Source organism: Ostrinia furnacalis, unplaced genomic scaffold (genome assembly GCF_004193835.3).
Source record: "Ostrinia furnacalis isolate ACB-3 unplaced genomic scaffold, ASM419383v2 OfSCF6691, whole genome shotgun sequence".
NCBI lineage: Eukaryota > Metazoa > Arthropoda > Insecta > Lepidoptera > Crambidae > Ostrinia > Ostrinia furnacalis.
In genome coordinates this window covers 80,294-99,233 of record NW_021136930.1, presented here as the reverse complement: position 1 = coordinate 99,233, position 18,940 = coordinate 80,294, and the positions used below count along the sequence as shown (strand labels likewise).

General features: G+C 35.4%; 2 protein-coding genes across 2 annotated transcripts in view; both read left to right on the top strand.

The window, feature by feature from the left end:
• Nucleotides 1-2,624, top strand: part of chb (CLIP-associating protein) — a 49,470-nt gene extending 46,846 nt beyond the window's left edge. Inside the window, exon 22 of the mRNA XM_028318183.1 lies at nucleotides 263-2,624. Within this exon, the coding sequence (XP_028173984.1) occupies nucleotides 263-328 (66 nt within the window). The 3' untranslated portion in view covers nucleotides 329-2,624. The remainder of the gene's footprint in view (nucleotides 1-262) is intronic.
• A 10,368-nt stretch (nucleotides 2,625-12,992) lies between these two features.
• On the top strand, nucleotides 12,993-18,443 carry P25 (silk protein P25). The gene is made up of 5 exons (XM_028318225.1): nucleotides 12,993-13,129; nucleotides 13,603-13,843; nucleotides 14,458-14,594; nucleotides 17,022-17,132; nucleotides 18,203-18,443. The coding sequence occupies exons 1-5, from the start codon at nucleotides 13,078-13,080 to the stop codon at nucleotides 18,337-18,339; spliced, it is 678 nt and encodes a 225-aa protein (XP_028174026.1). The 5' UTR covers nucleotides 12,993-13,077; the 3' UTR covers nucleotides 18,340-18,443.
• Nucleotides 18,444-18,940: the final 497 nt, after the last annotated feature.

Sequence of the window (18,940 nt, the reverse complement as noted above, 5' to 3'; positions counted from 1 at the left end):
CAGCGTATACAGATACAAATCTTTGCTTGTATTAGTGGCCTCAACTCTCGTTGCGTGATTAACAAAAAGTGAATAGAATTTTAGTTATTTAGGTTTAATTGAAATATCCCTAGATCATGTTGATGTGTGTAGTTCGTGACACCCAAAGTGTCCAAGAAGTTAATAACACAAAACTATTTGACGCTAACTGTACCACGATAATATTCTTGTACCGCATAATTTGGCTCTGACAGACTGTTAAGACTTCCCCTATCTGCCCCAGGTGTACATAAGCAAGCAGCGCGAGGAGGCGGGCCGTCCCGGCGGCGGCGGTTCCGGCGGCACGTAGCGGCGGCGGCGCGCGCGCACCACCACGCGCGCCACGCAGACTGACGCGCGCTAGGCAGCCGCCATCTTGGACGCCATCTTGGACGCCATCTTGGACGCCATCTTGGTTGCTTGGTGACGTAACGTAACTAGGGTTGCCAGATGGAAACTTACCAAATCCGGGACAATCCTACTAGGACAACGGTCTTGGGACTTGGCCATAGTAAAAATATCTTGGTTTCTCAAATGATTTAATTTGTATTTTAAAAGAAAAATGCCATTTATTTTCAAATACACACTTATTAAATAAGTAATGTACGTCAACGTACATAATAGGACTCACAGGCAGGCCAGCCGTGTCATTTGTTATTACATATATTAGTTTATTTTGACACATAACTATTAGGTTTTCGGAAATCCGGGACAGTAATGTCTAATTACTGGACACGGGACATGACGCAAAATTCCGGGACAATCCCGGATTTCCCTGGCATCTGGCAACCCTAAATGTAACTGACACGTTATAAAGAAGATCATAGGTCGCGCAAAAAGAGTTGAGGCGAAGACATAGTCACACTTGATGTAATATTGGTCCTTACCTATGAAATTAGCGTTATTTTTTCTTCAATATTCATTAGTATTTCCTTCATATTGTAGCTATGTTCATCGTTCTTTTTTATTTGAAATTTGATTTCAAGGACTTACTTTTAACCAACTTCTATATACATTTTTAACAAATTTTGATTTTTTTCAATAAGAATTAAATCTTCAAAGATTAGGACGAGCTGCGTCCTAAGTGGCATCAGTTTTCGTTACAAAAATAAAAATATTTTTATACAGATACCAATTAAAAAAACTTAATGTTTTCTATTGCATAAGTGTTGTTTCAAACTACCTACAAAATTTCAAAAAAAATATTTTCGTAAATTCTCCATACAAAACGCTAATTTCATAGGTAAGGACCTTAGTATTTGAACATACAAATCAGATACAAATCTTTGCTTATGTTGACAACTTTCGCTGCGCGACCTATGCTTGTTAAAATGGTGTGCCGATCATTAATCGGTTACGGATTAATTAAAAAATAATATGTCAAGATTTTGTTTAGTTCCAATGAATACAGTAATAAATATAGTCTTGAAAATTTGATTCACTAATCTTTTAAAAGCTAAAGTAAAACTTTCACTGTGTAAAATGTAAACACATCACAAATACATAATTAACTAAATAGCATCACACTTTTTTATTTTATGAACACGGAATAAATATCACTTTTTGCAAAAACAGAAAAAATAATACTGTAAAGAATAAATGAAAAAAATATTTAACACATTTTTAAAGTACTAATTATTTTGACAACTTCATAACCTGATGGAACGTTACTCAAACGTCAAAAACCAAACAAAATGGCGTCTATAACTGTCAAAGAACAAGATGGCGACGAAAGAACTGTCAAAGTGTAGCACAGTCGAACGCGGCGGGCGGTTATTTAAACGTTTATTTGTGACGAATGTCGGTTGAACGCGGTGTTGTATAAACAACTTTAAGTCGGAGTGTTTGAGCTCTAAGTCGCGTGACGAACGCTTGATGTTACTCGAGAGAAACGGTGTTGAGAAAGAGACGGCGATTTTTATTTGTATAGCTATCTCTGTCATTTACACGAAATAAAGTTAATTTTTGTGCATACTTCGTCTCTTTCTATCGAATATTGTTTTCTCTATGATAGAAAGAGACAGTGATACCACTAAACCTTGTTCTAAAAGTACTAGTTTTCTATCAAATTGTCAGCAAAAGTCTTCCAACATTGTACTTTTCTTTAAAAGCAACCTACAACTAATTTCCTCAAGAAATTGAACTTTAACATTCAAAATCAATTGAACAATTTTGTGAAAATATTTTAGTTAAAAAAAAGTGTGATAGAGATAGCGCTCTTCAATTGAAACTGTCTGCGTCTCTTTCTAAACCCAAGTGTAATTTCTCTCCGTGTGTCCCTAATTTGAGAATAGGGTAAATGTAAACAACAAAATGTGAACCTACCCGCATATTTTAAGGGTAACAGCACTAGTCATTTGACCGACAGTTGATATTGTATTTTGGACATTATTCCTTTAATATTACGTTGTATGGTTTGTTTATGGCGTACATAGTTTATTATTTTTCTTCTTTAAAAGATCCCCTTTTTTGGAAGTCGGCTAATTCCTAATACATTCCTAATGACATCAAAAATCACAGTTGAGTAGTTTTCACCCGTATTCACAAACGATGCTCGCTTAAGTGAAGCAGCAAATAGAACGCACAGCGTTGAATAGAGCTCTGTGATTGGTTCGTGTGTGTCACTCCGCCATTCAAGTATTGTCTATGAATAGGTTTTTGGGACCCTGTGCGTCCACACTGTGAGACCTCATAGTAATGTTTGTGAAAACGAGTGTTAAAGTACCTGATAACTATCGCCCGTATTCACAAACAATGCTTGCTTTAGTGAAGCAGCAAATCGAACGCATAGCGTTGAATAGAGCTCTGTGATTGGTTCGTGTGTCACCCTGTGCGTTCACGCACATTGTGAGACCTCGTAGTGATGTTTGTGAATGCGGATGTTAAAGTACTAAGTGACAGATAAAATATGACAGTCAACTATCTGTAACTTTATCTGGAAGATAAAAATAATAAACTATGTAACGTGAAGTTATGTGAGTTACAAAAGACACGTTCCTTTTATTTGGTATTGGGCAGCGCGCGCGTCGTATGTAAGGGTAGCTTAAGATTAGATCTATGATGGCTGACGTTTCAATAAGTTTTATGACATGTGTCAGATGTCAGGGCAAGGGTATATTAGTTAGACAACACTGAAGTGTCTCAGACATGACATTGTCAGGAGGGCGCTACTATCTATACTGGACTAGCTTTCCGCCCGCGGCTTCGCTCGCGTGGAATTTTGTCTGTCACAGAAAAAGCATCGCGCGCGTCCCTGTTTCAAAAACCGGGATAAAAACTATCCTATGTCCTTTCCCGGGACTCAAACTATCTCTATGCCAAGTTTCATCAAAATCGGTTCAGTGGCTTAGGCGTGAACGCAAGACAGAGTACCTTTCGCATTTATAATATTTGTACAGATTATTAGTTCCGATTATTGCCACGTTGGGTCACCATATAATTATGATATTTACAGGAGGGCGCTAGAAAGAAAAAAAGAAAACAAAATATTTTGGCAACAAAAGACATACACAAAAAAATTAACAAAGTTGCCAAAAAAGGTCACCCACTCAGTAACATCAAGATGTTACTTGTAACTGCCAAGACACTACGTCTACTGTCAATATTATTTTTTGCCACCTGACGTTTCAGAATCGTTTGACTATGTGAATACTTGTGTCAACAACTTTGGTGTCAAACTGCGTCAGACAAGACAAGACTTATCATGCCATTGGCATTGTCAAAAACTTATCGAAACGCCAGCCTTAAGGTGTGATGTGAAGTGAGATTCGTCTGTGCGGTGATGTGTAAAATAGCTGTATGTATGTACAGGTTTTGTATTTATTACGCGGTTTTCGTATTAGGTATATAAAGATTAAAGAGCGTTGGTGCGGTGTGCTAAGTTTTATCAGTAAAGGTGCAGCATTTACAAGAGTACATGATGGTTATTTGATTATGCGATTACTATCATAGCTCATGAGTGAGTACCATCAACTAACTTTGAATCAGACTCTGATTCGGCGAACTTCGTATCGCCTATGTTCATCAGCAATAATGTAGAAGAATGGAGCAAAAATTTTTCAAATCGGTTCAGTTTTTGAAGCTTATTCAGTACAAACAAACAATCTAATATTTCCTCTTTTATAATATAGTACATATTAGTGTAGAAAATGCAAGTATATCAATGTTATATCACACCTAATGTTACAGTTGTCCAACACTAGTGTTCTGTGTAGTTTCACTTTGACAGGGAGGCGCTACTATCAATTATTAGTTTATTTTTGACAAAACGCAAGATTGCTAAATTATTACAGCTTTTGCAGAAGGGCGCCACTATCAATACTGGGTTATTATTTCCGATTTTTGCCATTTGACGTTTCTGAATCATTTGACTATAAACTGATAACAAAACATGATATTATGTATTTGTAACTTGTAACACATCGCACCAACACCCTCTCGCTAGATTGAAATAGGCGTTTCTCTGTCGCACTTGGTAAGTAAGGAGCTTGAATCGACGTGGCCGCGTGTTCACACCCCGGTTAGTGCTTCAAATGTGGTTTTAGACAACTTGAACTGTAGTTAACACCTATGTACAGTCAGCGTCGAATAGCTCGTGACACCCAATGTGGCCCAAAGTTGACAACACAAACTTATTCTAAGTAACAAAGACTTTGCGAACTTTTTGGCTACTTTGGGCGTCACGAACTATTTGACGGTGACTGTACCCTGGTTTTACTGAGTAAGTGACATTTTGACAGTAATATTAGTAGCAAAGTTCAGAATATGATGGTAACTATACTGTATAAAAAACGTTTTGAAATTATGCCAAAATGAAAGTTGTCTAAAATCACATGCAATCGGATATTCGTAAGTCGATGTAGCTTGATTTTTTTGTAGAAACTCGGAATTACTAAATAGAAACTTAAAAGGATATTAAAATATTTATTGACGTCCACTTTAAAGGCAAAAGAATAACTAAAAAATTGATTTTTGTAAACTTTTCCCATTAAATGTTTACACGGTTGTCTTTTGCTTTAAAAGTGTACGTCTTTTCATACATAATATTTCTTTAAAATAACGGATAAATCTATAAGTGCCCTTCACCACATTACCTACAATTTCGGGGAGTAGAGATGTGCTAACATATTTTTTGGCATAATTTTTTGTTAAAAAATATTTATGCCTAACCAAAATCGATGGCTCGTTAAATTTTTCGTCAAAAATTTAACTAAATCAACTTTTATTTTTAACAAAAAACTATGTCAAAAATCAGATTTTGATATTGAACACGAATTTACAATATAAATCAAAGTAGACAGTTGAAAATAGCGCAGACTAGATGAAAATATAGTGGAATATTTACTTATAATAAATAAATAAGCAGTTAATCTATTTTTAAAACATTAAAAAAGAAATCTGCTATCGAAATTGATGAATCGATTCGAAATTTTACGATATTGTTTCATTCTTTGATATTTTTTCGTAAACAAGTCTTTATGCGACTAAAAGTTTTGGATATTAACTATCTTCTATCACAATGATAACCATTGTGCATTGCTGGGCACTCTTATTTAACATAACAATTTTATTACGTTTGAAAATACCTTTTTTTTGCATAATTTAAATGATAGGCCAAAGTTCTGCTGTCAAAAGTGCTTTTAATGACATGTTTTTGACAGTCAAATGTCAAAAGAAAAGCAAAATTGATTAATTATTACATTGATATTTTTTTGGATAAATCGTTTATTACATTATTGTCGCTGTCTATATTTGGTAACGTTATGTATAACTAACATATGTTCTAAAAATCATGTACATCACTATTTGAATTGACTGTATTTCGTTCTAAACTTTAAATTTTTGAAAATAATGTATGGAAAGGAAAGCTACATAGCACGATATGTTTTTGTATAGATTGTCACTTAACTAATAGTAAAGAAAACCTGACTAATGCCCGTTTTCACCATCAATTCCTAATTTTTGAGTGGCTCCTATGGTAACAAATAACAGGAATTTTGTTTACATAGGGGTCACTTAAAAATTAGGGATTGATGGTGAAAACGGGCATAAATCTAACACAAGTCAGTCGGTGTTTTGATCATAAAAATAATCGTTGTCAAAATCTCTCAAATTTTGTTGAATAATTGAATTAATTTCATTAATTTATCATTGGTTATTAAAACTAATTATATTTAACCTTCGTTAGATTAAATTAAATGATATAATCATTGCTTCTTTAGCTTTAGAGATTAACAAATTATAATTTGAAACCGTTAATTGAGAGATTTTGACAGCGCCACGTTGACAGTTTGACAGCTGTCAGTCTTCGATATGAGGTTTCAATTTTTATATATTTAAATATGTTTGTGTTATATTAGACGGCGTTGGTTAGTATATGTGCCTTCATGCCAAAAACTTGTTGCGTTCACATTATATAAAATTAATACTCCTAAGATGTTTGTATTGAGCTCCAGCTAAGGAAGGGACGCTACGCTGTATGAACCGATGTGTCATCAATATTGTATGTTTGTAAGTATGTATTTGTATTGTACATTTATTGTATCAGTTTTTTTCCGCAGTACGGACGCTTGAGTTGATGATGTTGGTTTTAAACCTTTTTTTTTATTAAAAATAATGTGATCATTGTATTGCCCGATCATGCAACAGATGAATGAATGTTTAAAAGTAAATTAAAATTAAAAATGCTAAATCACTCTTAACGCGCGCCGTGCCATTTGACATTATCTGTCACTATGACATCTGTCAAAAGTGTCAGTTGCAAAGATGGCGCCGGCGAATCACGTTTTCTAACTTCAATCATCTGTCATGTTCTTTTTCGTTTTTCTCCCTTTTTTAAGCTTAACTGTCATGTCATGGGCGACTAACTTTTTTAACTATACCTAGACTTTGTATATCGTGTGTTGGAAAGGTTATTTTAAATGTTTTAACTTAACCGTTTAAAACTCAGTTTAAAATGTTTTGATTTTATTAAATGATGAACGAGAAAGAAAATTTTTGATTTGACCATAATAATTTGGTTTTGGTTATGTTTTCAATTATTTTACTGTCACATACAGTCGCCAACACAAATGACGAATTTCTCCAATTTATTTTCAACATAAGGTTGAAAATAGATTGAAGGTTTGTAGCAAAAATATGTGTTGTCGTTTGTAAAACAATAAACGTTTAAAACAATTTAAAATAACCTTTGATGCCCTTATAAACAGTTTTCAATGTGAACTAAAGTTGTTGAATCTCAATGTACTTTTGTTTTGTAGTTTCAATGGTTTTAATTTAAACACAATAGCTTTAAGATTATATTGTCTCGATATTAAACATTGTTCTTTGATATTTTTTTCAATTAGAGAAGTCATACATATATATTTGTGTTGTGAAACTATAGGTAGGCTTAACTCAGTGTTTTTCTAACGTCAAACGTCAGCGAGATTTCAGATTTGTGTGCTGTCACGTTATACAGGGTGTCCCAGAATGGGTGAATCAAACTGGTAGAGGTAGCTCTACTAATGTACTATCCCTAAAAAATATGAAAACAAAGCGCATAAGGACACAAAAAAAAATGTTTTAAAGTGAAAATTAGCTTTGCCTAAGTAACTGGCTATAATTGCTGCGTTTGGAGTTTATTAAATTTGTACTCTTTTCTTACTAATATTAATTGTACATGATCGCTTCGTTTATCTGTAAGCAAACTTTTGAAAATAATGACTAGATTTCGAGTTCAGAGCACATTATTTTAAAAAAATCCGAACTCAATTTTTTTTTTTTCATATTTATTAGAGACTAGCAGCCGCCCGCGACTTCGTACGCGTGGATCCCGTTTTACCCCCTTCATCTATCTTACACGGTTAAGATTTTTTCATACAAATGTTTTTTCCCGCTAACTCCCGTTCCCGTGGGAATTTTGCAATATCCTGTTGTAACTAAGCTTTAAGTTTACTAAGGTACCTGCATGCCAAATTTCAAGCGTCTATCTTACGCGGTTTAGATTTTTTCATACAAATGTTTTTCCCGCTTACTCCCGTTCCCGTGGGAATTTTGCAATATCCTGTTGTAACTAAGCTTTAAGTTTACTAAGGTACCTGCATGCCAAATTTCAAGCGTCTAACTTAAGCAGTTTAGATTTTTCATACAAAAAGATTTTCCCGCTAATTCCCGGTCCCGTGGGAATTCCTAAGTATCCTATAACCTGCCCAGGAGTATGAAGAATAATTGTACCAAGTTTCGTTAAAATCCGTCGAGTAGTTTTTGTTTCTATAAGGAACATACAGACAGACAGACAGACAGACAGACAGACAGACAGACAGACAGACAGACAGACAAAAATTTTACTGATTGCATTTTTGGCATCAGTATCGATCACTAATCACCCCCTGATAGTTATTTTGAAAATATATTTCATGTACAGAATTGACCTCTCTACAGATTTATTATAAGTATAGATAAAGCCTGGTCCGTGAGCACGTAGAATTTTGTCCAATGACCCCAAGCTAGTATCCTTATCGCTCGCACATAATTATGTTGTTGTCGCGTTTGCACACTCACTGCGTGCGCGCGTCGCACAGTCGCGACAGCAATATAATTACGCGCGAGCGATAAGGATGGGTAGCTTGGGGTCATTGGACAAAATTCTACGTGCTCACGGACCAGGCTTTAGTAACTATCAGTTTGATTCACCCATTCTGGGACACCCTGTATGTCAATGTCACGTCCCGCGCCGCTCCCATTCCTCAGGCACTGACTGAAATAATCGCTAGATCTATAACTTGTATTGAAAATTCATTAATAAACATAGTTTTCGCCATTATTTAGCATTTATTCCCCATTTCAATGTATTTAACCAATTTTTCGTTTTCTAATGTAAGATATTATTTAAATCACAAAAATACAGCCAATTGACGAACTTCTTCAATGGATTTTGATCTTTATATCATAGGAATATGGTTCAAAATCGATTGAAGTTATTTGTCGGCTGACATACATATTTATCATACTCGGTAAGGAATAATATTTGAATTTGCAGAAAAATTTACATTTCTCAAATAAATTACAAATGACATCTGTTTAAGTCCCAGTCTACAATATTGTTATTTTCGGATATATCTTTCTCTCTCAATCACCAGTGAATCTAACATGAGTGACAGAGACAACCAGGTATTGCTTGCGTCTCTTGCCGAGTAGGTAAAAGCCCGTATTACAAAACGACTTAAAACTCGATTCAATCTTAAACATAGATTCTGTCCTTGGTCTAAATATTGTAATTCAACCAATGAAAAGCGTCAATCTACAGCTCGGTTACGTTAACTGCGCATCTGGCAGCCGTGACGTCACATCGACGATTTGGTACGGACGGTGTGCGAGAAAGAGAATCGCATTCGGCTGGTTTTAGAGTCACGCTGACGCACGCTGACCGTCAGCGCTGACAGCCGAAATGTATGAAGCGTCGGCGCCGAGCGATCAGCGTCACTCAGGAACGTTCCCTTCAGTTCCCTTCAATTACATACATATTGATCTGTCAGCGCCGACGATCAGCGAGCGGTCAGCGCGATTCTAAAACACGCCTTCCAGCCAGGTTAGCCCGATTGGGTTGTATGCCTGAAATTAAGTCCAGTTTTGTTCGTTCTCTAAGACCTTAGTTGTCTATGCTTTTTTATTTATTTTGTACCATAAGTTAGTATTTGTAAATAAGTTCGTTCTTCGAGTACATTGAAACCTGTTTATAAGTTTGTTTTATATCGTTTTTGAATCGCAAGGGTGTGTTGAGATATGAATAACTATAAATTAAGTACATAGTTATGTTTGAGAAAGTTGAATACATAAAAATGCATCAATGAATGTTGTAAGCCACTCCCACTTTGATTAGGCGTGGATATCCATACTAAATTCATTAATTGTATGCACATATAATTTATATTCATGACACATGGAGACATGGAGTATCATCTATAATAATCCTGATATTGAAAAGTGAAAAAATAAAACAAATTCAGATTAACTTAAATGCAAAAAGAAGTGTGAAAATAAATTTAAAAACTGTCAAAATGTAGTTATTGTTAAGCTGTCATTAAGTGGGCGTGGTTTAGCTGACCACAGACTTGTCAAATGTCAAAAGTAGATGTCAAATCGTGGAAAGTACGAATGTGAACTCTATGGGAATTTCAATAAGGCAGAATATTCGTTGGTAAATAAAATATGTACAGTTGTATCAAAATGTGTATATTGAGATATATTGGTTTTGTTGAAAAAATAGGACGTATTTTAGAGGATTGTATAAGAGGTTTTGTTTGGAAAAACCCTTGTATCAAAAACGATGTATAAACAATGGTATGATATATAAAAACTGCATTTATATAAATAAAAATAACGCTTGTGAGTGCGAGTGACTCTGTGTCAAACGTATTTAATTAATTGATTAATATTATTATTGAATATAATTATTAATGTACGATAGTTATGAATAAAAATGATTTTTAAGCCTTTAATGTGTTGTTTTTATTTAATTTCCCCTTTTTTAATAGCCTAAGTAAGTATATTAACCAGTCCCAAAAAAAAGTATATTAACTACATACAGGGTGTCCCAAAAAATCTTAAGGAAATAGTAAAAGTAGGTATCACCATTTCAGAGATATGACATCTTTCATATTTTTTAAAATTCCCAATTCTTAGCTTCTTGTTGCTGTTTGTTGTTATGAGCAAATATTTTTGATGAAGAATGAAAACATGAAAAAAATATCTGAATGGTGATACTTTTAAAGCAATTCTAAATCGCCTGCATTTTATATCTCAATATAGGTACCAACTCATTAATATCTTACTCACTGCAATACAATTTGGTAAATAATTATATTTGCATTCTGTCGCAAATAAAATATCTTTCTTCTGACTCACAGTTCCGTATGATTCATTTAATTTTACAGTTATCAATTATTACTTTTGCGTTTGTTTTGAAATAAGTAACAATTGGCCATCTGCTGGGAACAATGAGTAAAATTGGAACGCAAAATAAGTACCCAATAATAAAACGCAAATAAGACCTGCCTCACAATATTTAAAATTACAATATTAAGGCGTAAATAATTTTTCATGGGTTGGGCTAGATCCTAAAGTTTTCACATAGGTACTTTGTTATAGTTTATAGTAGTTACTAATTTTTTTTATCCACAACGAGAAAGCTTTTGGCTTGCATCTCAACTGATGGAAAGTGCTGATCACACACAATGTGGAAGTTTGAGAAGGTGGATGGATATATTCAGGTATTCTACGCAAAAACTCCTGAACTAGTTTTGATGAAACTACAGTATTATTGTTTTTACATTCGTTAAGAAGGTAGGCTAATAATTGATAAATTATGATGAATGAAACCCCCGGTAAGGCCCCACAAGATGGTAGTGTAATTTTTTATTGTCCATATGGATATTTATTTTTTTATCCACGAGGAAGATCTTGGTCTGTATCTCATCTGATGGTAAGTGACGATCAGGCCGAAGGTGGAAGCGAGCTTCACCCGGAATCCTCAACCACGGAGGAACTGGCTATCTTACCTCTAACTGCCGGAACACCAATGCTGTTAACATTGTTGTTATGGCGACAGACTTAGGTAAGATAGTAGGTATATGTATCCTAGTTCTACCTGGGATTCGAATCTAGAACCTGACGTCATTGTAACCGCTGATAAAAGGGGCGTTATGTATTAATCCAATAATGTTAATGTTGATATTTTTTTCCTTTGTTTACGTAAATACAAGTCCACATGCTTGGACAAATCTCACCGATTTGAACAAGCATAGGGACTTTTTTACACCATATTAAATAAGTATTTTTAGTTTTTAATCCCTAATTGCTGTTGCTTTAGTCTCTAACGCATGATGTTTTCACCTATAATTAAGTTTGCATTTAACAAGTGTCATTTTTTTTATAGTTACCTACTTTTGTGAAGCCTCAATGTAACCTTGTTGGTGTTCAAATAAATAAATAAATAAATAAATAAATAAATAAATAAATAAATAAATTACACAATATAACATAATGTTAACTTATCCAAAATAAAATAACTATGTATATCGTCAGAGCAATTTTTCTTCATGACAACACACCGAAATAAATCATTTCCTTTATTGACTTATTTATTTTATTTACATACCATTTACGTGCGTTCATTTGTTCTTGTGTGAGCAGACACAATTAAATTGACACAAAAGCATGAAAAACATACGCTCTTTGTTTTATATACGTAATATCGACGAAGTTAGGCTGTTTGTCTGTTTGCTATTTGATTAAATATCACTTGCCTAACTTATGTGGCAATGGGCAAGAAGACACATAGAAGCTGTATAAGTAAGTCTCCCACTCGGTGGACTGACGATCTGGTGAAGGTAGCGGGAAGCACCTGGATGCGGGCAACGCAGGAGCGGTCATTGTGGAAATGGAAATCTTTGGAGGAGGTCTTTATCCAGAGTAAGTAGCCATGTACCTAACTATAACTGAAACGAACGAGTGTGGTCAAAACGTCTGTTGACCCAACTGTGGATAATAAGTAGACAGTGCAAGTGGCAACCAATCACTTCCTCCTACCACCTGATATGATGTCCCGAAGTGGCAGTGGGGCATGCTAGATTTGGGACGTGTAGGTACTTAGGTGGGTATAGAAATCTAAAATACTTAGTACTTTCAAAAATTACACCGAACAATAAGGCTGGGCTAAGTGAATGAATAGCGGGTTGCATCATCTTCCTTTAACTAAGCATAAAGACGTCAAAAATATGTCAAACTCCATACAAAAGACGCCAGTTATCGCTATAGTTACGGTTAAAGTTAGCAGCTGCAACTCAGCCTAAAGCAAAGTTGCGAGAAAAGCCAAGTTTAAATTAAAGTAAACAAAGTATTTATCGAATTATAATCGTTTTCATACTTTTATTCGCGTCAATTGGACCAAAGTTTGCACAGCTGAGCAAATGACATAAATATTGTCCCATACTTTTCCAGAACCAGCGGCTGTTAATTTGAATTATTGTGCAGTAGTTTCGCAGAACATAGAGCAGAGAGTCGTGTCAGACTCATCACAAAATGGCGTCCAGACTTATTGTTTTATCTGTGATTCTCGCTGCCGCCTGGGCCGGTAAGTAAAATATCTATAGAAATTGGAAAAAAATACAAAAAAAAAAGATTTTAAGGAAACCTCAAAAAGGGCTAAAAATCTTAAATTTGGATAACTAAGTAGATGATTATTTTGATTTTTTCCTTTATTTTTAAGCGTAGTTAATTTTTAGGGTTCCGTAGTCCATTATGAATGAAATAAATAATGTTATTTTTTTAATTTATTGTATTCCACAGTTTTTTTAAATTACGCCTTAATAAAAAGTTAAATCAGTTTCCCTTAATTCTACTGCTGCACAGTTTAGGCATAAAAGTCAAAATATTTTAAATTTTTCACAAAAAGAGCTTTTATAAGTATCCGTGTGTAATAAATCTAACTTTCTTAACACCCTGTAGCACCCAGTGTTCGACTACAATTCGTCATTAACGCTTCAATCTTTCTATGTAAAATTGTAATTGGCTACAAATGAAGTTTTATTTTTTAATTTTTTTTAGCTTCACCTCCAGTACCACAACCCAAATCTGGCAAAGTGAGACCATGCTACTTAAACGACTACAAATGCATCGCCGACAACCTGGCAGCTAACAGCAAATGCAACAAGAAGGTCGTGGGTTCGGTGCCAAGCCAGTACACAGTGAGAAACCAGCGGTTCGAGACGCCATACTTTAACTCGTCGTACGTGGATAACGTGTTGATCGTGAGGAATCATAATAAATGCTACGTTTCGGAGTTCTTGTGAGTATGAATAAGTATTAATAAAATTATAACTGAATCGATATGTTTTTTGAAAGTCAAGTGCTGAAGTGATGCTACAAAATGCTGAAAAAAGTCTCGCTCGAGGCCAATTTTGTAGTTTAACTTTAACTGCGTCATTTGATTTTTTTAAACTTAAGTAAATCTCGTCAAATACCGGTTCGGTTTAATAAAGATCAGAAATGACCTAATAAAATGTTCCAATTTCGTTAAATTACTTACCTATATTGTGAACCCATTTTAGTTGGTTCAAAATATAACAGGATCCTAGGTAGGTATCTACTTAGGCCCGGTTTTTTGATTCGTAGTTAAAGTAGTTAAATATCAGAAAAAAATGTTTTTCGAACAATGGTTAGCTTGACTTTTAGTACATTTTTTAACTATTAATAGTTAATTTTTTTTTAATATTTAACCATTAGTAGCAAAATTTAACAATTTGTTATTTTACCTAAGAATCAAAAAACTGGGCCTTAAACAGTCTAACTAGTCTAGACCAAATTCTTCATTTGTCTCTGGTAAATTAGAGACTGCAGTGGAGACTAAATAAATAACCCGATGATGATGAAAAATAACAATGTTTTCCTCTCTTTCTAAAGCTTCAACATAGACAGAGACACCCTAGTCCTGTCGGTGGACTGCCCCAAACTCGACCTGGATTCGAACCGCACACTCATCCAGCACCACTCCTTAGGGGAGGACACGGAATACAACTACCACATCAGGGGAAATTACCGTGAGTATTACCTTTCTGGAATGGAGGCCGCGTACCGGAAAACGCAGCGTGTGACGTCCACCTGCAAGGTGGACTGACGACATCGTAAAGGTAGCAAGGAAGCGCTGGATGCAGGCTGCTACCAATCGATCAACGTGGAAAGCATTAGGGGAGGCCTATGTTCAGCAGTGGACGTCCTATGGCTGAAATGATGATGATGATGATGATTACCTTTCTTCTTCTTCTCAGTCGGTACACTCTTGTCAGAGTGGTCGTGGTCATCATTGTGAATCACGATGAGTGATGTTCCTCGCAATACGGCGCCATTCCTCGCGGACTGCAGCTTTCCGGGCATTTTCGTTAACCGAACACTTAATTGCGGCCTTGACCTGGTCCGTCCATCTCATTGGTGATCTACCACGTGGTCTGGTGTTCTCAACCACCCTCAACTTTTCCCTGCACTACGAGACACTCGTAGAGCTGATGGCCGTTCGGGCAAAAAAATTCTCAGGTAGCGACCACGAAAAGAAAGACTTGGTGCGGGTACCTAGACCTCCGATAACCAGATAATGTGAATTGCGTAGATAAATCAACCTTAACAAAAATCGCTCAGAAAAAAAATCGGTAATCGCTCAGAAAAAAATAACTGTAAAATATACGAGTACCTACACTACGGACGGCAAAAAAGACACAAATTAACGTTCATAAATATTTACTAGGTATATTGATAGGAAACCCACTAACCTGCAGAACTGATGATCGCCTTCACTGGCTGAAGCATGGACCTATAAAAAAAGTCGGACGGATTCTCATCAACAAAATACTGTGACATTAGGATACACCAGCTTGCCTGTACGTACAGGCCGGCACGCACACATTCACACCCTGTTACACCACTTCGAGTGCAAACTTCACACAGTTGACACATTTAAGCAGCGAAAAAACAACACGAATACGACATGTCTTGTGTGATGAAATTGTGTAAAAACCGTTCTGTTCGAACAAACAAAAATTAAGGAATCACATTTCACAGGCAAAATAATAATCCAATCACTTATTTCCCGACATTAAAATATTGAAATTAATTGAAATCAAACGTCATTCACTCGAAAAAATAATACGTCAAAGACCAGTGTTCTCAGTTATTTACGTGGGAAAATTACCCGAAATATGGGAAATTAATAATAATTTTAGGACTTTTTAGTTATTTATTACGCATACTATGGAAATAAAATAATTTATCATAATAATTGTGTTTTAATGGGATATATTTTCATAGGCAAATTTGATCCTTCCCAAAAATGTGGAACTGCAAAATTCAAATTTTCTTACATTGATTTCAAGTCAGTGTCAGGTTGTATGTTAAAAAAAAACTATCAGAGATAATAATAATATATTGATGATGCATAAGATTATGATTATAATATACACAAGATTCGTAATTTGTAACTGCGTGAATCATTTTTGATCAACATTATGTACATAACTACATACCTTGACACACTGACTTGCAAACAATGTAAGAAAATTTGAACATTGAAAATTTCGCGCCTACCTCAACGCACCTTTCATCCTTTTAAAATGGCACGGAATAATTCTGTCTACATTTCCAAGTAACATCTGCCGATCTATGTTTTTCTTAAAATAAATGGGTAAAATGTTTTGGCTAACATGGCATCCCTAAATTCACTCACACAATAGACAAACGCCAAAATTTTGCGTCACAGTTTTGTTGTAGCGCGAGTTCCGTCCGCCTTTTTTTATAGGTCCATGGGCTGAAGCCAAGACCCCGTGGAGTTTGAAAAAACTTCTTCAATCGTTCTTCACAAGTACTTATGGAGTTACACAATTCACTTCACAGTTTTACAGTGGCTCACAATTTAAAAAAACATTTTCTTGAAAATCAAAACAAAAAGTTATAAAATACGGTGGCAGATTAAAATATTTTCAAGCAATGACGTGATTGGTTCACGAGACACGATGACAGAAGTTTCTATAGGCCAATGACTAGCGCCATCTATGCCGAATAAAGTTTGAATTTACCGACAGGAAGTCATTACAAGAACTTTAATATTTAGACAATATTTTTTTTAAATTTGTAAGCCCAAGTTGTTAATATCATGAAATAAAAATTGTTTTTTTTTTCGAGACGCACTTTCATTCTCTTTTTGAAAATAAAAAAATCGTTATTTTAATCAACTTGAACAATAATGTTTGGATGTTTTCTATGTATGTACTTAAACATTTTTATAAATACTGTTTTAGGTATATTCCTTGTCTAATACCCACAGTATTTTAAGCATGTGTTTTATTTAAAAGATCAGTGTTATCCTAATGTATTTAATACCTATCCGTTTCCGGGTGTAACCAATCATTGCCTACTTTAGGCCTAAATGGCGGAATATCTAAGTCCCAGAATAATCTTAACAATATTCCTTTTCTTCCCAGCTCTCATCCGCATGACCACGAACCTGAAACACGCCGACAAACTGGACCTGTGCTCGGCCTACGTGCTGGGTGACGTCACCGCGCTGCCGATCTTCAACATTGATCCACTTGGTAACTATAGACAGAGGCGGCGTAGCATGGGTTGGCACCCGGGGCGATCACCCCCCAGGATTTTTTGGGGTTACCTACCGATTCGAGGATTAAAAGACCCGTATCATGACATGGACCGCAGACTTGCCATGCAGATGCGCTAGTGAGTACTAATCTGCGCGACTTGTGTCACCCCCTGATGCTTGGCACCCGGGGCGGACCGCTGACTATAGAACTAAAAGAAAAAGAACTTTAGTTATAAACACTCCCTTTTTTCGTGGTTGGGGTTGTAGTGGCCAAGTCATAAATATTTTTCTAACATCTACAATCTATGGGGTTAGTAGTAGTTTCGCACGATTTTCCTTCGCACGAATGTGCGAAACGTCCCTTTTCAATAATATTTTTTTTAGTAGGCGTTTCGCCCGGATGTATCAAAAGTATTAAAAACGGGTGCGCATCCACCCCTTTGAGAACTAGTAATCGCATACTACTAGTTAAAAAAAAGAGTCGAATCGCACGCGATTTTAATACTTTTAATAGGTACATCCGGGCGAAACGCCTACTAAAAAAAATTATTATTGAAAGGGGACGTTTCGAAGGAAAATCGTGCGAAACTACTACTAACCCAATCTATGTAGATTCTAGAGAACTGTCCTGGGTTACATGGGTTCGGACTCCACTCTTCCGTGGATGTTGTTAGAGGCGACTAAGTCTAGGAATAGGGCAAACCTAGCGAGACGCAGCTAAGAGACTAAGAAGTTTTTTTTAACAAAACCTTAATTTTAAATGTACTATTATTTTCTTGGTATCTTCGACTCGCCTCGCCTCAAAGGTTGCGCTGGCTTAGGGACAAACATGCTTTTACGTTGGCCCTTGAGGACAATGTAATATGGGAACATCAAGCCCCAACCCGTCTGGCCAGCGTGGGGAGTGTAAGGCTAATCCTCCATTTGCCTCTGGCAAATTGGAGAGGGTCATGTTCCTGCAGCGAAATCAACATTGATGATGATTGGCTTCAACTACACGTCCCACTGCAATGCACAAGGTCTTCCCAACTATGGGCTGGTGTTAATAGTTTTTATTTTTCACAGACAAGCCAACAGCGAACTTCCTGTCGCACGATCTGACCTTCCTGAACATCTACGAGAGAGAAACCTTCTTCTATCGCGCGCGCCATCTGCTGCGTTACTTCGTCAACTCTTATATCTGCAACTTCGGATGCAATTGAATAATAATTTGAAATAATGATATTATTATAAATATTGGGATTATTTGTGTATTAATTATGTTATTTTTGGGAGCGGGAGATATAAAATAAAATAAAATTTTGTACAAGGCTTTTGATTTTCGAACCTTTACCCAATTTATAAAAGATAAGCAAGGTTGAAAATAATGTTTTCTTGAAATAAGAGGGTGAGATAAATTCCAATTAGGTACAACAAAAATCTAATTTTACTCCATTTACCCACTTGCAAATAAAAAATACAGTCGTCATTAATAAAATGTATTTACTAGGGTAAATAGCCCTTCTTCTGGCGCAGTCAATTAAAAAACGAAAACCATACAAGAAAAAAAAACCATACAGGTTTTTATTCTTATAATGGTTTATTCACGCATTTTTCTGGTTATGAAGTAAACCTCAATTTAATTCTACTATTTTTTTTTATTATTAATATTTTTATAAGTTTCAGCAAAAATAAAACTAACAAAAAACTTTCCAATTTTTATTATCAAAAAATCACATCTGGAACACTATGCTTCAGGACTTTTAAAAAGGCAAAAGCTAACTTTATTAAATTATTTAACTTCATCTCAACATACCTTAAAAC